General features: G+C 40.1%; 1 protein-coding gene across 1 annotated transcript; it reads right to left on the bottom strand.

The window, feature by feature from the left end:
* Positions 1 to 6305: 6305 nt before the first annotated feature.
* LOC138881139 (uncharacterized) lies at positions 6306 to 6620 on the bottom strand. Its single transcript, XM_070161342.1, has one exon. The coding sequence runs from the start codon at positions 6618 to 6620 to the stop codon at positions 6306 to 6308; it is 315 nt and encodes a 104-aa protein (XP_070017443.1).
* Positions 6621 to 20700: the final 14080 nt, after the last annotated feature.

The raw sequence follows: 20700 nt of genomic DNA, 5'->3' as shown, positions 1-20700 counted from the left end.
ATTCAGCTCCATTATCAGTCCTAACACACTTAACTTGTTTGTCAAACTGAGTTTTCACATACATCAGGAAATCATGTAAGACAACACACACATCTGACTTGAGTTTTAAAGAAAAATCCAAGTTATTCTAGAGTAGTCATCCACTACAGTTATGAAACATCTATTACCATCAATAGTTGTAGTGTTATAGGGTCCCCATACATCCAAATGTAGCAAGTCAAAGGAAGTTGCACTTTTATTTGTACTACTACGAAAAGGCAGTCTAGTTAGTCTAGCACATGGACGAACAGAATAGTCTTTTACAATAAAAATGCAGCTCTCCTACTTTATTGAAAATAGTTTGTTTAGAACTGAGGAAGGCACATGACCAAATCTTTTGTGCCATAGCTTGAGATCCATATTTGTAGGTGTTCTCTTAGTGAGCATATACTCATTCTATATGGCTGCTAGTGATGCTTCTGTAGTATGCTTATTGAAAGCTAATGAGCTCCAAGAGGGTAATATGTAGAAACCTTTATCTTCTCTACCAATAGACTTCACCCTACCATTGAAGAGATCCTGAAATATGCAAAAATTGAGGTAAAATGCAACCAAACACTACAGCTCTTTGGTTACCTTTGATACAGACATCAAGTTAAACTTGAAATGTGGTATGTGGAACACATTTTTTATAACGCTCTTATCTGAAATAACAATAGTACCAACATGCTTAACATATGAAACATCACCATTAAGTAATAATACCTTCTTAGAGTAAGGAGGATCAACTGTATTAAAGGAGGTTAACGGGCTATGGTTAGAGACCATGTGATTAGTAGCACCTGTGTCAATAATCCACTCTTGAATATTATGAGTAGCTAAGAATACAATACTTATACCTGCAGCATTGTCAGTAGATGAAGAGCAAGACGCCTTGTTGAGAAACTGAAGTATTTGATCATACTGATCCCTAATAAGAGTCAATAGAGCCTGTGGAAGTTCTTGATTCATTAGTGCAGATAAAGTTGCAGTATTGCCCTCTGTAGTGTGCATGTGAGATGCTCTTAGAATTCATCCTGTAGTCACACACATTTGAGGTGTGGAATTCTTTACAACATTGTTAGTCTCAGAAAATACATTGTAAGCATTACTGGCAGTGGTAGTTTCTCCCCCTTTCTTCTTGTACTTATAGTTAGGTGGATAGCCAATGATCCTATAACAATTCTCTTTGCTATGTGCCTTAAGCTTACAAAATTCACACTGTATGTTATAATTCTTCCTGAATTTCTGACCTCCAGCTTGTTTAGAACTAAACAATGTTGTGGATTCATAGTGACCAGCATGTACATTAGGTAGGGACTTAGAGTATCAGAGGTGGCTGCTACAGCTCTTTGACTTTCATCACTAACTAGCATAACATAAGCTTGATTTACAGAGGGTACTAGCTTCATCATAAGTATTTGGTTGCGTGCTTGTGAATAGGAATCATTCAAGCCCATGAGAAATTGATAAAGTTTCTATTTGCGCAAATGCACAATGAAATCCTTAGACTTAACACAGTCACAACCAGGATTAGGCTCTAGTACCTCAGCTTCATCCCAAAGTTGGAATGGTAAACAGAGACAGAGGAGGTACCTTGACTGAGTGTAGCAATTTCTTTATGTTAATTGTAGCATCAAGTGTTATTTACCTTGTCAAATCGCTTTTGTAAATCCATCCATACTGCATTTGCAGTGGGGGCATAGGCAATTCCACAGATTAGGTTTGGAGCAACTGCATTCATTAACCATGAAAGTACAATTGCATTGCACCTTTCCCACTGGTACCTATATTTCGTTCTTTTTTCCACCTGCCATCCATAATTCTAAGCTTGTTCCGACCGAGCAAAGAAATCCTCATAGATCGATACCACAATGAGAAATTGTCAGTGCAGGTGAGATGAAAGGAGATGAGGGAAATCCCACTGGTATCTGAAAGAGCGAGATACAAAGGATGAGTAGCAGCGACTGTAATGCCTTCTTCAAACTTATCATCAGATGAGATTTGAGAGTTATCAGTTGGAGTTGTTGTATTTCTTGACTCCAAATCATCTACCACCATTATTGAGCAGATTAGGGCTTTGATGAAGAAATTGAATTAAAAAATGAGTTTAAGAAGAAGAATAAGAGAATACAGAGTAGACATTATATCTAATCGATTATGAGCTACAATCCATAGCTCTTTGCTCTGATACCATGAAGAATTAAGAGAGAGAGAGAGAGAGAGAGAGAGAGAGACGAAGAAGAAGACATGCATAGATAGGGAAAGAAGAGAAGAAAGAGACTCTGTTTAGGAACTGTTTCATTGAAGCTCAAAAAAAAAGTGAAGTACATGTGACTAATATATACACTACCTATGCTTAGTTTTCGCCAACTAATTAACTACTTACTTAACAAACTAACCAACTCATAAATAATACAAAGTTCAGCTCCTTCTTTAAGTTCTATTACTCTCAACCGTAAATTATCATGTTTAGACCGTCATCCACCCGCCAAATGTATGTATTATTTCAAAGCAAATTAAAGCTTTAGTTGTTTTCACTCAATTTTCTTACTTTACAAAGAAGAAGAAGTAGGTATTTGCCATTTTTTGAAGTTGTGGATATTTTTAAATATATCCCAAATATTGCTGTGTTTTAAACTACAACCCTGAAAGTTGCTCTCTTCCAACTAATCCTATTATAATGACAAACTGACATTTACATACTACAACTAATAATTATTGGCAAGATTTTCGCTAAATATTAGGCTTAGTAACTTAATCTTAAATAATTAGAAATAGATAGCCAAATACTATCAAACGAACTAGAAAATAGGAGAATCTCAATATTCAACTCCTAATTTCATGCTTGTTCCCTTCCAAAATCTAGATTCATCCAAAAATTGTGAACAATCACCAAATCCTATGAGTTTTGGTTGTTGTATATCAATGTGTATATTATATTATATATTAGTATGTATCACACAAGATTCTTATTGATATACATAATTATGTATATTACTTTGTATATTAGTGTATACCATACAAGATTTTCATTGATGTACATATATATATATATATATGTATGTATGAATTTAAGAGATAAACGTCTATACAAGATGATATACATTAATATATAAGGTGATATACATTGATATATATAGGGGATACATGAATAGAATCTATTCAACTTTGAGGATTCAATTTAGAAATTATCTCAAATTTGCCTCCAATCGCGTCCAAAATCGATATTCAAGCTCCTTAAAATATTTTCAAAAAATACAATAGTACCCAATTAAAAGTTATATGAGTTCAGATCAAAACTCTATAAAAACCCAGAAAATAATGAAAAGTACAACCTAAAAGAGTGTTTATTGATGAGTATAATGAGGATATTTGGGGAGAAAGATTGAAAGATTTGGGAGAAAAATTTGGGGAGAAATAAAAGAAAATTATTCGAAAAGAGAGAGATAGAGATAGAGATAGAGAGAGAGAGAGTATGTGTGTCATGACCCAACTCCCATTGGAGCCGCAATACTACTTGCCAGACAAGCCAATAGTCACATGAGAACAATGCATATGATTAAACAAGATTTAATAAACTAAATAGTGAAACATCATGAAATAACGGAGAACATAACCGTAATACTGCTACAATCATGCCCAAAATCTGGTGTCAATGAGTACATGAGCACTACCGAGTATCAAAATACAAGACCATATTCTGAATACAACTATCTAAATAGTAGAACAATAATAATATAGAATGAAAGGGAACTAAAAGATCTGTGGATGGAATGACAACTACCTCGTAGTCTCCCAAGCTAGTAACAACAAAACTCTAGAGATCACCACGTCCTGAAGTACCTAGATTTGCACACGAAGTGTAGAATATAGTATGAGTATAACCAACCTCATGTACTCAATAAGTAATAGTACTAACCTTTGGTTGAAAGCAGTGACGAGCTCAGAAGAAATAGTCAGAGATCAACATTTAACAATCGATAACAACTCAGGATATAAAGGGATTAATATAAGTAATTAATTCAATGATGCTATGTTCAGTTTGTTCAAAATACAGGAATTTAGAAGTGCTTTCAAGTATACCAGTTAACATTTTATTTACTAGCATGAGGAAATTACATCTTTATGCTTACATATCAAGTATACGTGTCAAAACAATAATACCACGATGGATCCATCAAGAAAAATCAAACTTAGCATTGTACGAGTGCTTGGCATAAAACCCATCATCAAGCACGTATATAAAATATTATACCTGCGCCCACTGATGGCATGTCGGACTTTGGAGGGGTGGATCCTGCCCAAGTGCTAATCAAAATTATTTAGCCTAATTGTGAGGCCCAATGCACGCATCGCCCCAAAATAATAACACTTATACCCAATATGAGCCTGGCATACGCGTCACCTCAAATCAATATCAAACCGACTCTATGGCCCAAACATAGTCATTTACTATTCAAGTCTCGGATAAACACATCTTCACAATATTCAGTTTAACAGTGTTACACATAAGAGACATTTACAACATGTGAGGAATCAAATAAAAAGCACTGAGATAGAGAAATTATACACGGATATCACATCATGACTGAGAACATGTGTACAAATAAGGCAAATAGCTCAGAAATGGCAAGAGTAGCCCTATCAAGTCTCAAACAAATAGCACATAGCCTAGACATGATGTCTAGCATGAATTACAGTTCAAAAAACCAAACAAGTAGGAAACATACGGATATAACAAGGTATGATAGTAAAACAAGTCATGTAATAGGCGAAAAGTGACCTCGAATCATGAACACATCGGTGCACGTGCACACGCTCGTCGCCTAGCGCGTACATCACACCCAAATACCTCTCATAACGTAGTTCTCATGGCTAATACCCTCAAATCCAAGTTAGAAATGTCACTTACCTCAAAACATGCAAATCAATACTTCAAAAATCCATTCTCACACGTATCCACCTCCGAACGATTTGAATCTAGTCATAAACAACTTAATATCATCAAATAATACCGTAGGAAACAAATTCAAACAATAAAGTTTTGATCTTTATCAAAATTAAAAAGTCAACCCAAAAGGTTAACTTCGAGACCAAACCCAGGAACCCAGTCAAACTCATAGATTCCAAACACCTTTTCACTTACGAGTTCAACCATACCAATTTCATCTAATCACCCCGATTCAACCTTAGAATCCTCAATTTTCACTTTAGTTTTTACTAAAATCGCCCTATTTCTTCACTTTAATTCACCAATTAAATGATTAAAACTAAGATGGAATCATGAATAATGAACAAATCCAAGTCAAAAACACTTACCCCATGAATAATGCCCAATCATTTCCCGTTCGCGAACGTGGAAGATGTCTCGCATTTGCGAAGCACAAATCTCACTAGCTGTCAAACCTCCTTCGCGAACGCGATGGCCCATTCATGAACATGATGAACATTGACCCCATGCCTACGCGAATGCGATGCCTCTCCCGTGAAAGCGAAGGCTAAATTCCTGATGCCACAAGTCGGCCTTCCCTCTACGCAAACGTGGCTCCTTGCTCGCAATCGCGGTGCACAACCTCTTCAATCCTTCGAGAACGCGACCTTTAGGTAGAGAACGTGAAGAGAAAAACCACCTACCACCATTAACACTACATGAACGCGGTGCCTGTGTTAGGAATACAAAGAAACTCACACCATATATCAGATCAGCTGTCCAAATATGAGGGAAATGGTCCAAAACCCATCTGAAACACACATGAGGCCCCTGGGACCCTGTCCAATCACAACAACCAATCAAAACACTACACGAACCTACTCGAGCACTCGAATCACATAAAACAACATCAAAACCATGAATCGCGCTTCAATTCAAGCCTAATGAACTAATGATCTTCCAACTTCCAAAACTAGTACTGAACCATATCAAATCAACTTCGAATGACCTCAAATTTTGCAGGCAAGTCCCAAATGACACAACATACTTATTCCAACTCACAATTCACTCTAAAACTTCCCCAAAACCAATCCAACCACCCCGGCAAGTCACATACCACAAATGAACACAGAAGAAGCAATGAATAGGGGACATGCTATAATACGTAAAATGACTATCCATGTCATTACACTCTCCTCTCTTAAACAAACATTCGTCTTCGAACGGGTCTAGAATCATACCTGGAGTCTCAAATAGGTGTGGATAGTTGCTTCGTATCTCCCCCTCAGTCTCCCAAGTAGCATCTTCGGCTGGCTGACCTCTCCATTGTACCTTCACTGATGTTATATCCTTTTTATCTCAACTTTTGAACTTGCCGATCCAAAATGGCCACCGGCTCCACATCATAAGTCAATTTCCCATCTAAATGTACCGTGCAGAAGTCCAAAACATCTGACGGATCACCATAATACTTTCGAAGCATAGAAACATGAAATACTAGACGAACACCAGATAGACTAGGTGGCAATGCAAGTTTGTAGGCCACCTCTCCAATTCTCTCAAGCACCTTAAAAGGGCTAATATACTGAGGGATCAACTTGCCCTTCTTTCTGAACCTCATCACACCCTTCACAGGTGAAACTTTGAGTAGAACCTTCTCATCCACCATATATGCAACATCGTGAACCTTCCTATCAGCCTAACTCTTTTGTTTGGACTATGTTGTACGAAGCCTCTCCTGAATCACATTAACCCTTTCTATAACATCACAGACCAAATTAGTGCCCAACAACCTAGACTCCCCGGGGTCAAACCAACCAACTGGAGAACAACATCTCCTCCCATATAATGCCTTATAAGGATCTATCTGGATATTTGACCCAAAGCTATTGTTATAGGCGAATTTTGCTAATAGAAGAAACTAATCCCATGAACCTCCAATATCCATAACATAGGCATGTATCATGTCCTCCAAGACCTGAATAGTGCGCTCGGATGATCCGTCTTTCTGAGGATGGAATGTTGTACTCAACTCAACCCGTGTGCCCAACTCTCGCTGCACTGCTCTCCAAAACTGCAATGTGAATTATGTGCCTCGGTCAGATATGATGGAAATGGGCATGCCATGCAAAAAAATTATCTCCCGGATGTAAATCTAAGCAACCCGCTCTAAAGAATAGAAAATCACCAGAATGAAGTGTATGGACTTAGTCAACCGATCCACAATAACCCAAACTGCATCATACTTTTTCAAAGTCCATGGGAGCCCAACAACGAAACCCATGGTAATACGCTCCCACTTCCACTCTGGTATCTCCAATTTCTGAATCAACCCTCCCAGTTTCTAATGTTCATACTTCACTTGTTGACAATTCAAACACCAAGAGACATAAACAACAATATATTTCTTCATTCTCCACCACCAATAATGTTGTTTTAAGTTACGATACATCTTCGTGACACCTTGGTGAATGGAACAACACGAGCTATGAGCCTCCTCAAGGATCAAATCTCTCAACACATCAGCATTTGGAACACAAATCTAACCTAAAAAATGCATAAAACCATCATCACCAATCACAAACTCCTTAGCGCTACCCTACTGAACCGTGTCCCTCAACACCATCAAGTGAGGATCATCAAGCTGGCGAGCCTTGATACGCTCCAACAACGATGACTGAGAGACAATGCAAACAAGAATTCCACTAGGCTATGAAATATCCAATCTCATAAGCTGATTGACATATGCCTGAACATCCATGGCTAGTGGCCTTTCTGCTATTGGTAAATATTCCAAATTGTCCATACTCAATGCATCGACCACCACATTGGCCTTTCCTGGATGATATAATATGGTGATATCATAGTATTTCAGCAATTCTAACCATCTCCGTTGCTATAGATTAAGATCCTTTTGCTTGAATAGATGCTAGAGACTCCGATAGTCGGTATAGGCCTCACAATAAACACCGTACAAATGATGCCTGCAAATCTTCCGCGTGTGAACAATAGCTGCCAACTCTAAGTCATGCACATAACAATTCTTCTCATGAACCTTCAATTGCCGAGATGCGTAGGCAATCACCCGACCATCTTGCATAAATACCAAGCCAAGCCCAATATGCTATGCATCATAATACACGGTATAGGATTCTCAACCTATAGGCAAAACCAACACTAGGGCTGTAGTCAGTGCAGTATTGAGATTTTGAAAGCTCTCCTCATACTCCTTAGACCACCTGAATGGAGCACCCTTTTAGGTCAATCTAGTCAAAGGTGCAATAATGGACGAGAATCCATCTACAAAACAGCGATAAGAACCTACCAAAACCCAAAAAGCTCTGAATCTCTATAGTTGAAGATGGTCTAGGCAAACTCTAAACTGCCTCAATCTTCTTAAAATCTACCTTGATCCCCTTACTGGACACCACGTGCCCCAAGAATGCTACAAAATCAAGCTAATACTCACATTTGGAGAATTTAGCATACAATTTCTCCTCCTCTCAAAGTCTGGAGTACAACCCTCAAATGTTGCTCATGATCATCCAAGCTATATGAGTACACGAATATCTCGTGAATAAACACGATGATGAATAAATCAAGATATGGCTGGAATACATTGTTCATCAAGTGAATAAAAGCTACGGGGGTGTTGGTCAGCCCAAAAGACATCACCAGAAACTTGTAGTGACCATAGCGGGTCCTAAATGTCGTCTTCAGAATATTAGAATCCCAAATCTTCAGTTGATGATACCCAAACCTCAAATTAGTCTTATAGAACACTCTAGCACCCTGAAGCTGATCAAATAAGTCATAATTGTGTGGTAATGGGTACCTGTTCTTGATTGTAACCTTGTTTAACTGTTACATCTCGCGTTTTTTCGTACGTTAAAGTTTTGTCTTCAGTAAATTGACGTAAACTCAGGGATGATATTATCTGGAGGTTAGCATATTTATGCTATTTATAACAAGCGATAAATAAGTATCATGAAGGATAAAGGATACACGAATTAGAGAAAATGAGTTTCATTGAAAGTGGCCAATTTGGAATAAAATACGGGTCGAGCGATAATACCCGATAATCATAAACTAGTACCATGCAAGGTACCATATGACCACGGTAGTATAATGTATAAAGTATATATTAAGTATATTAAAAATAAGTAGAATTTTAAGTAATTTATGGTAATTTAAATTATGCGGGTAATTAATTAATTACCGAGTAACATAACATTACCCGATTAACTAATAAGTGGATAAAAAAGTTACAAAATCATACCCCAAGAAAACGTGGCAGCCCCCCTCCCCATTCTAGTTAAGGTGACTAACTACTCACCTTTACATAAGTCATAAGTAGATTAAAGGAATTAAATTACAAGTCTTAAGACTTGTGTAAAGCATTATCCAAATAAAAGGTTCTGCCTTGGATTAACTTGGAAATAGATTCCTTAGCCAAATCCATTTCGTCCAAATTCCTTAGGTCATTCATTTTGCCTTGGATTTTTAAATCCAAGAACTAGGAAAAATAGATTCCTTACCCAAATCCAAGTATTTTAAAATCCAAGTACTTTCGTCCAAATTCCTTAGCCAGAATCTCGATTGGAAATTCAAAGAACAACAATAATCTTGTTCAATCTAAGCCTAGGTTTGTTCATATTTCGCAAGAAGCAGAAAGCTTTACTTTGTTCAAATAATTCCAAGAACAGGTATGTTAAGGCTAAACTTTTCCTTTATTTTAGCATGATATCATAATTACACAAGTTTGATAACGAGGCATAAAAAAAATTCGTATCCCGGAATTTGTATATATTTTGCTAATCTCGCAAATTACATATATTTTCTTAGTTTTGTAAGTTATCATATTCTTCTTATCGGGACTGTATATTCAGTTGAGTATTTCCTTCTTCCGGTCAAAAGAGTAGAGAGTTTACATATATATAGTATTAAAAGTATTTTCATTACTATCGAGCCATAATCGATGGGCAGACCTCTATTGGGCAACCTTTGATCAGATGGTAAATTATATACCGAGCCTGCTGTGGCCGAGCACCTATGAGCTAGCCCAGTTGGTCAAGATACAGATCCTAGTATGGCCGAACGCTTATGAGTGAGCCTACTATGGTAGAGCAGATATATATGTATATCGAGCCTTATAGGGCCGGACAACTATTTTACTCACTATATTGAGAGAGTTGAGTCAGTATCAGCTGATGAGCATATCTTCATATTATCTTTGATCCCCAGTTGCTTTCAGTTATTCTATCATCAGTTCTGTTTCAACTTTCAGTATATTGCCTTACATACTCGGTACATTATTTCATACTGACGTCCCTTTCTAGGGGCGCTGCATTTCATGCGTGCAGGTTAAGATAGACAGACGGATAGACCTCCTCAGTAGGTGTTGCCCGAGTTCAGCTTTATCGATAAGCTCCCCTTCTGTCGGAGTTGCCGGGTCTAGTAATGTGATGTATCTTGTGTATATATGTAGATAGGTTATGGGTAGGTGGGGACCCTGTTCCAATCACAATACATATATCGGTAGAGACTTGTAGACATATCCTGTCGGTTAGTGCAGTATGTTGGTCTTGTAGGCCCTGTACGTATATTTTGTTGGCCTGTCAGTTGTAGTAATGATGACGGCCTTGCCGGCCTAGCTTAATGTTGACATTAGTCAGTGTCAGTCTCTATTTAGTTTTATATTTTGCATCGCACATTATCTTGTAATGTGGCCCATGGCCAAAGTATGACATTATATGTTCAGAGTCTCTTAGTCGCAAGTGGTACGCAAGGATAGATGAGGCACTAGGTGCCGGTCACGCCCCTGAGCTCGGGGCGTAACAAAAGTGGTATCAGAGTAGTTCTATCCTAGGGAGTCTACAAGCCGTGTCTAGTAGGGTCTTGTTTATATATGTATGGTGCACCACATTATATAAGCATGGAACTACAGGGCATTTAGGAGTTGGTTACCCTTCTTTCAAATCTAAATCGTGTTGTAGCACTGAGTTATAGGAAATTTGAGTTATAGGAAATTTGAGTTAGTCTTACGTGTTGACGTTTGCATGCACAGATGACGGTAACTAGGAAGACTACGGCTAGCCATAGGAGAGAAACAACAGTAGGTGAGGGGACTAGCAGGGTACCCCCAACAGATGGGGCCCAATCTGAGTCGCAGAGAGGGACCCCTACCCAGCGATTACCGGCTCCTCCTCCACCTAAGGAGATTCCTAGGGAGACCGCACATCCAGTTCCCCATCCACTTCCATCAGATCAGGACTTGAGGAGTGCGGTGCATTTGTTGGCACAGTTGGTAGCTACCCAGCAACAGGCTAGGGCATCCGGTGCAGGACCTTCTGAGGGATTTGGGAGTTCAAGGGTTCGAGAGTTCATTGCTTTGAATCCACCAGAGTTCATAGGGACAGATCAGATGGAGGACCTGTAGGATTTCATAGATCAGCTTCATAGGATCTTTCGAGTTATGCATGCCACGGAGAAGAGGTGATTGAGTTAGTAGCTTTTCGACTCCGAGATATAGCCATCCTTTGGTATGAGGGATGGGAAAGGTCCAGGGGACATGATGCACCTCCTTCTATTTGGGAGAATTTTTCAGATGCTTCCTTGACTAGTACTTACCACGAGAGATCCGACAGGCCCGACTCGATCAGTTTCTAGCCCTCAAGCAGGGCAATACGAGTGTTACAAAATATAGTCTCCATTTTGACTCATTGTCCAGATATGCACCATCCATAGTCGGTACTATGCGGGATAGGACACACAGGTTTATAGCAGGATTGGCCCTAGAGTTGACCGAGGCTTGTTCCACCGCTGCATTGTAGGATAATATGGATATCTCCTGGATTCAAGTATTTGCCCAGAATATAGAGTGGGGTAGGCGTCGGTAGCAGAGTACGGAGAGGACTAAGTCAGGGCAGCACAAGAGGATGAGATTTCCCAAGTCTCAAGAGCAGTCTTAGGGTAGTTATAGGCCCCCATAATTTGAACGACCACCTAGACCTCCACCACCTCAGCTACAGGGTTACAAGTATGACTGTTATACTCAGTCAGGACCAGGTGAGAGCTCCCAGGCGTCAGGTTTGCAGCGATAATAAGGTTCAGGGCAGACATGGCCAGTTCCGCCGCGGTGTGCCATCTGTAGTAGAGGACATTTAGGCCAATGCCGAGCCTGTTCCAATGCTTGTTATACATGTGGACGTCTAAGGCATATGATGTGAGATTTCCCAAATAGAGATTCTGGGGGTATGGCGCAACCAACAAATTCAACAACAAGATCAGCTATGTCCGTGCATCCTTCAGGGCGCGAGTCGCAGTCTTCGGCTGGTAGAGGTCGAGGCAGAGATATAGGGTCTAGTTCAGGTGGTAACCAGAATCGTATCTATGCGCTAGCAGGTCAACAAGACCAAGAGTCCTCACCAGACGTTGTGACAGGTATGTTGACCATTTGTTCTCACGATATTTATGCCTTGATAGACCTAGGATCTACTTTATCATGTATTACCCCATTTGTCGCGCGGAAATTTGGTATAGTGCCTGAAATACTAAGTGATCATTTTGTGGTATCTACACCGATCGGAGAATCAATAATCGTTAGATGCGTTTACCGAGGTTGTACGATATCACTTTGGGGTCGTCAGACCTCAGCTGACCTAGTTGAGCTAGAGATGTTGGATTTTGATGCTATCATGGGTATGGACTGGTTGGCAACTTGTTATGCCACAATTGATTGTCGAGAAAAGATAGGAAGATTTCATTTTCCAGGTGAACCAGTTCTTGAATGGGTAGGTAATACAGCGACACCCAGAGGTAGATTTATTTCCTATCTGAAGGCAAGTAAAATGATCGCAAAAGGGTGCATTTATCATATTGTGCGAGTTAAAGATACAAATGCTGAGATACCTACACTTCAGTTTATTCCAGTAGTAAAGGAGTACGCGAATGTATTTCTAGATAAACTTCCAAGTATTCCTCCAGAGCGAGAGATTGATTTTGGCATCGATTTGCTTCCAGGAACGCAACCAATATCCATCCCTCCATATAGAATGGCACCTGCCAAATTAAAGGAGTTGAAGGAGCAGTTAAAAGATTTGCTGGAGAAAGGTTTCATCAGGCCCAATACTTCACCTTGGGGTGCACCAGTACTGCTTGTGCAGAAGAAAGACGGCTCGCTAAGGATGCATATCGATTATAGGCAATTGAACAAGGTAACTATTAAGAATAAGTATCCCCTTCCAAGGATAGACGACTTGTTTGATTAGTTGCAGAGAGCTAGATGCTTTTCAAAGATAGATTTGAGGTGGGGGTACCACCAGGTCAGAGTTTGGGAGAAAGATATTCCCAAGACAACCTTTAGGACCCGATATGGCCACTTTGAGTTCCTTGTTATGTCCTTCGGGTTGACGAATGCACCTGCCTTTTTTTGGGACTTGTTGAATAGCCTATTCCAACCATATTTGGATCTGTTTGTGATAGTCTTTATTGATGATATTCTGGTTTATTCACATTCAGAGGATGAGCATGTGGATCACCTGCGAGAAGTACTCCAAACCCTCCATGATAATAAATTGTATGCTAAGTTTTCTAAGTGTGAGTTCTGGTTAAAGTCTGTAGCATTCTTGGGGAATATTGTATCCAACGGAGATATTAAGGTAGACACTCAGAAGATCAAGGTTGTGAAATCCTGGCCTAGACCTACCACTCCGATAGAGATTCGTAGCTTTCTAGGCTTAGAAGGATATTACCGAAGGTTCGTAGATGGTTTTTCTTCCCTTTCAGCACCATTAACAAAGCTGACGCAGAAAGCAACTAAGTTTCAGTGGACAGAGGCATGTGAACAGAGTTTCTAAGAGATTAAGAACAGGTTGACCTCAACACCAGTTCTAGCACTTCCAGAAGGCCCAGATGGTTATGCCATGTATTGCGATGCCTCAGGTGTTGAGTTAGGATGTGTCCTGATGCAACACGGGAAAATGATTTCATATGCTTCACGGTAGTTAAAGAAGCATGAGCGGAATTATCCGACCCACGACCTCGAATTAGCTGCGGTTGTCCATGCACTTAAGATATGGCAGCATTATTTATATGGTGTTCATGTTGATGTGTTCACAGATCATTAACGCCTGCAATATATCTTCAAGCAAAAATAGTTGAATTTGCGACAAAGGTGATGGCTTGAGTTATTGAAAGATTACAATGTTAGCTTTCTTTACCATCCAGGGAAAGCTAATGTTGTAGCAGATGCCTTAAGTCGTCGATCTATGGGTAGCTCAGCACATGTAGAGGCCAAGAAAAGACAATTAACCAAAGAGATTCATCAATTGTCTTATTTGGGGGTTCGGTTAGTAGACTCTGGCAATGGAGGAATTGTACTCCAAAATACTGCAAAATCATCCCTCATAGCTGAAGTAGAGGAGAGGCAGTACGAGGATCCAGAGTTAGTCAAGTTGAGAGAGCGGGTTCCACAACAGAAGAAGCCATTGTTAGAACTCAAAGGAGATGGGGTTCTCAGATACAGGGGTCGTTTATGTGTTCCAGATATAGTAGGGCTACGAGACTATGTCAGAGGCACATTATTCATGGTATTCCATTCACCCTGGGTCGACAAAAATGTATCATGACATTAAGGATGTGTATTAGTGGAACGATATGAAGAAGAACGTTGCTGAGTATGTCACTCAATGCCCTAGTTGCCAGCATGTGAAGATAGAGCATCAGAAGCTCGGAGGGCTAATGCAGCCTATAGATATCGGAAATGGGAGGCGATAAACATGGACTTCTCAATGTAAGTTTGACTCCATATGGGTGATAGTTTATAGGCTCACGAAATCAGCTCATTTCCTACTGGTCAAATCTACTTATACAGCAGATGATTATGCAAAATTATATATTAAAGAAATAGTGCGACTACACGGAGTGCCAATATCTATTATATCTGACCGTGTGGCCCAGTTTACAACACATTTTTGGAGGTCATTTCAGAAAGGTCTAGGAACTCAGGTAAACCTCAGCACGGCTTTTCATCCACAAATGGATGGACAAGCCGAGTGCACAATTTAGACACTCGAGGATATGTTTCGAGCATGTGGGCTAGATTTTAAAAGAAGTTGGGATAAACATCTACCTCTTATCGAGTTTGCATATAATAATAGTTATCACTCCAATACCCAAATGGCTCCGTACGAGGCTTTGTATGGGCGTATGTGCAGATCTCCTATAGGGTGGTTTGATGTTGGATAATCTGGATTATATGGGCCAGACCTGGTTCAACAGGCCATAGCAAAAGTAAAGCTTATCCGGGAGCGACTTTTGACAGCTCAGAGTCGTCAGAAGTCATATTCTTACGTGCGGCGATGAGATTTAGAGTTCAAGGTTGATGACTGGGTATTCTTAAAGGTGTCGCCTATGAAAGGTGTGATGAGGTTTGGCAAGAAAGGCAAACTTAGCCCATGGTATAATGGACCTTATAGGATCATTCAGAGAGTAGGACAAGTAGCTTATGAGTTAGAATTGCCCTTAGAATTGGAGTCTATCCATCCAGTTTTTCACGTATCTATGTTACGAAAGTGCATTGGCGATCCTACCCAAGTGGTGCCCACATATGATGTACAGATTACAGAGGACTTGTCATATGAGGAAATCGGTTGCAATCCTAGACCGACAAATCCGCAAGCTACGAAATAAGGAGATAGCATCCATGAAGGTTTTATGGAGAAGTAAGAAGGTGGAAGAGATGACGTGGGAAGTAGAGGAAGAAATAAAGTCTAAATACGCCCACCTATTTCAAACTGAAGATATGACTCGAGGGTATAAACTCTCAGGCCAGTAGGTTATTAGGTAAACTCTCATTTTTAACTCTCAGAATTTATAATGGACAGTTGTGTGGAGCCAAGTGTTGCTATTTATAGACAGTGGCCATGTGTGGCATGTATAGTAAGTTTTCTAGCTGCATACAGGTTGGTTTCAGTCAGATGTACGGAAGAGACTCCGACAAAAATGTTCCCAAATTATCTAAGAATAGACATTCGAGGACGAATGTTTCTAAGGGGGAAGGATGTTACATCTCTGTATTTTTTTTCTTACGTTAAACTTTCATCTTTAGTAAATTGACATAAAATCGGGGATGATATTATCTGGAGGTTAGCATATTTATGCTATTTATAACAAGTGATAAATAAGTATCATGAAGGATAAAGGATGCACAAATTAGAGAAAATGAGTTTCGTTGAAAGTGACCAATTTGGAATAAAATACGGGTCGAGCGATAATACCCGATAATTATGAATTAGTACCATGCAAGGTACCATATGACCATGGTAGTATAATGTATAAAGTATATATTAAGTATATTAAAAATAAATAGAATTTTAAGTAATTTGTGGTAATTTTTAAATTATGCGGGTAATTGATTAATTACCCGGTAACATAACATTACCCGGTTAACTAATAAGTGGATAAAAAAGTTACAAAATCATATCCCAAGAAAATGTGGCAGCCCCCTCCCCCCCTTTTAGTTAAGGTGACTAACTACTCACCTTTGCATGTATCATAAGTAGATTAAAAGAATTAAATTACAAGTCTTAAGACTTGTGTAAAGTATTATCCAAAGAAAAGGTTCTGCCTTGGATTAACTTGGAAATAGATTCCTTAGCCAAATCCATTTCGTCCAAATTCCATAGGTCATTCATTCTGCCTTGGATTTTTAAATCCACGAACTTGGAAACAGATTCTTTAGCCAAATCCAAGTATTTTATAATCCAAGTACTTTCATCCAAATTCCTTAGCTAGAATCTCGATTGGAAATTCAAAGAACAACAACAATCTTGTTCAATCCAAGCCTAGGTTCGTTCATATTTTGCAAGAAGCAGAAAGCTTTATTTTGTTCAAATAATTCCAGGAACATGTATATTAAGGCTAAGCTTTTTCTTCATTTTAGCATGATATCGTAATTACAAAAGTTTGATAACGAGACATAAAGAAAAATTCGTATCCCGGAATTTGCGTATATTTTGCTAATCTCGCAAATTATATATATATTCCTAGTTTTGTAAGTTACCATATTCTTCTTATCGGGACTGCATATTTAGTTGAGTATTTTCTTCTTCCAGTCAAAAGAGCAGAGAGTTTACATATATACAGTATTAAAAGTATTTTCATTATCATCGAGCTATAATCGATGGGCAGGCCTCTATTGGGCAACCTCTGATCAGATGGTAAGTTATATACCGAGCCTGTTGTGGCCGAGCACCTATGAGCGAGCCCAGTTGGTCGAGATACAGAGCTTAGTATGGCCGAGCGCTTATTAGCGAGCCTACTACGGTAGAGCAGATATATATGTATACCAAGCCTTATAGGGCCGGACAACTATTTTACTCACTATATTGAGAGAGTTGAGTTAGTATCAGCTGATGAGCATATTTTTAGATAATCTTTGATCCCCAGTTGCTTTTAGTTATTATATCATCAGTTCTCTTTCATCTTTCAGTATATTGCCTTACATACTCGGTACATTATTTCGTACTGACGTCCCTTTCTGGGGGCGCTGCATTTCATGCGTACAGGTTCAGACAGACACACGGGTAGACCTCCTCAGTAGGTGTTTCCCCAGTTCAGCTTTATCGGTAAGCTCCCCTTCTGTCAGAGTTGCCGGGTCTAGCAGTGTGATGTATATCTTGTGTATATATGTAGATAGGTTATGGGTAGGTCGGGGCCTTGTTCCGATCATAGGACATCTATCCGTAGAGGCTTGTAGACATATCTTGTCGGTTAGTGCAGTATGTTGGGCTTGTAGACCCTGTACGTATATTTTGTTGGCCTGTCAGTTGTAGTAATTATGACGGCCTTGCCGGCCCAGCTTTATGTTGACATTAGTCAGTGTCAGTCTCCATTTAGTTTTATATTTTGGATCGCACATTATGTTGTGATGTGGCCCATGGCCAAAGTATGCTATTACATGTTCAGAGTCTCTTAGTTGCAAGTGGTACGCAAGGATAGATGAGGAACTAGGTGCCGGTATCGTCCCCCGGTTAGGGGCATGACATCAACTATCGGTAATTAATACACATCCGTATAGTAGCATCCTTCTTCTTCACAAATAGAACCAATGCACCCCAAGGCAACACACTAGGCCAGATGAAACCCTTATTAAGAAACTCTTGAAGTTGTTCCTTTAATTCTTTTAACTCCGGTGGTGCCACACGATACAAAGGAATAAAGATGGGTTGAGTGCCCGACACTAGCTCAATACCAAAATCAATATCCCTATCGGGTGGTATGCCCGAAAAGTCTGCAGGAAACATATCTGGGAAATCCCTTACTATTCGGTAGGAGTATCAACACTAACATTCCTCACGAGGCCAAATATGCTAAACATCTCTTCTCAACCATCCGCTGAGCCTCAAATGTGAGATCATTCTATTAGGAACATAATCCAGGGAGCCTTTCCACTCTAACCTCGGCACCTCAGCATCTCTAGCATCACAGTCTTCGTGTGACAATCTAGAATAGCCTGAAACAACGACAACGAATACATACCCATGATCACATCAAAGTCAACCATGCTGAGCAATAAAAGATCAACCCTTGTCTCATAACTCCTAATAAACACCACACACGACCTTTATACATGGTCCACGAAAATGGAATCACCCACCGGCGTAGATACATGAACAAGCATAACTAAAGCATCACAAGGCATGTCCAAATAACAAACAAAGTACGATGACACATATGAATAAGTGGAACCGGGATCAAATAATACTGAAGCATTCTTGTGGCATACTGAAATAATACATGTGATCACTGCGTTAGAAGCAACTAGCTCTGGCCTAGCAGGAAAAGCATAGTATCGAGCCTGACCACCACTTGTGTGACCTCACCCTTTGGGGAGACCTCGACTCGTATGACCTCCACCCCGAGCTGGCTGAGCGGGTGGTGTAGCAACTAGTGCAGAGGTCATAGACTGGCCTCCCTGTTGCACTGGACCTCTGTAATGACGGGGACAATACTTCCTCATATGCCCCAACTAACCACAATCGTAACAACCTCGAGCCAAAAATGACGTTGGGGCATGCATCGGACCCTAGGAACTAGATTAACCACTAGAAGAACCCGATACTAATAAACCCTGAAATGATAGAGCACGGTACGATCTCTGAATTGGAAATGCCCTGAAAGATGACTGAACCACACGAGTACTATATAAACCATGGCGAATTGATGCACTACGATGAACCGGACGAGCTATCTGAGCGGGCCTATAAGGACGACATCTGTTGTGATGTGAGTGACCTCCAGATGAGGTACCACTGAAATCACCTGAAACACGGGGCCTCTTGCCCTCCCACTCCTCGCACTCAAGCGTGCGAACCAACTCCAAGCGCCTGGCAATCTTGACCACCTGGTCAAACCTAGCATCTATCTCGGCCTATCGAGCCAAACTATAATGTAAACCATAGTTGAAGACATCAATGAACCTCCTGATCCTCTCTCCCTCTCGATGAGAGCCAACCATATAGCATAATAGGCAAAATCTGCGAACCTCATCTCATACTGAGTCACAGTCATATCTTCTTGGTGTAGATGCTCAAAATATCTATGCAGCTCCTTTCTGTGAGTTTGTGGAATAAACTTCTCTAAGAAGATAATTGAGAACTCATGCCATGTAAGTGACGTTATGCCATCCGGTCTGCTCAACTCATAGTCCTACCACCTTCTGTAGGTTTCCCCAGTATGCAAATCCATTAGTCTCTAAAGTACCCGTTCTACGAAGAATCCGATGACACTGGTCTAGAAAACCCTAAGCATCCTATGACTCCTCTCCGCTGAACTTTGGAGGCTTAAGACTCCCAAAACCACTCCAATATCTTCTGCTCCTCATCACTCATAGGTGGACCAATATTGGCTCATGCAACTGTAACTGACTGAACTGGCAATACACGCTGCGTCTGGTGACCCTGAGCTAGTTGCTCTGGAGTATGGGTGGCAGGAGTTTGGGAACCTCTCCCAGCATATAAGGTGGCTGGTGTAGCTGGAATCGAAATTGCCTGAGCCAGGCTCGTGCACACAGCCAAAATCTAGGCCAAGGCCTCTTAAAGGCCAGGAATAATAATGGGCACTGCTGGTGTCTAAGACGGTCCCACCGGCTCAATTTTATTTGGGACATGCTCCTCAACTGGAGAAACAGATGGCTCCACAGGTGCTTCTCTAGTTGTAGTGCGAGCCATGCCTCGGCCTCTACCGCGACCCCAGCCTCTCGCGGCCCTAACTGGTGGTTGTCCACCTAATTCGGCTGAATGAGTCCTCACCATTTGTGAGAGAATAGAAGATTTAAGTTTCAAACTTCGGAAATAACAAATTCGCACGATAATAATGTAAGAAAGTGAAGTTTCCTAATAGTTCAGTAGCCTCTCGAAGATAAGTACAAACGTCCCCACCGATCTGTAAGACTCTACTAAACTTGTTCATAACTCATGAGACCTAAGCAACCTAGTTCTATGATACCAACTTGTCACGAACTAACTCCCACCAGAGCCGCGACAACACATAACACTACTTGCCAGGCAAGCCAATAGTCACATGAGAATAATGAATATGATTAAACATGGTTTAATAAACTGAACAGTGAAAACATCATGAAATAACTAAGAACATAACCATAATACTGCTACAACCATTCTAAAAATCTGGTGTCAACAAGTACATGAGCACTACCGAGTATTAGAACATAAGACTATATTCTG

The sequence above is a fragment of the Nicotiana sylvestris genome, chromosome 11, assembly GCF_000393655.2.
Source record: "Nicotiana sylvestris chromosome 11, ASM39365v2, whole genome shotgun sequence".
In the NCBI taxonomy this organism is placed as follows: domain Eukaryota; kingdom Viridiplantae; phylum Streptophyta; class Magnoliopsida; order Solanales; family Solanaceae; genus Nicotiana; species Nicotiana sylvestris.
The sequence above is the reverse complement of the archived record's forward strand: the minus strand, read 5'-3'. Positions and strand labels throughout refer to the sequence as shown.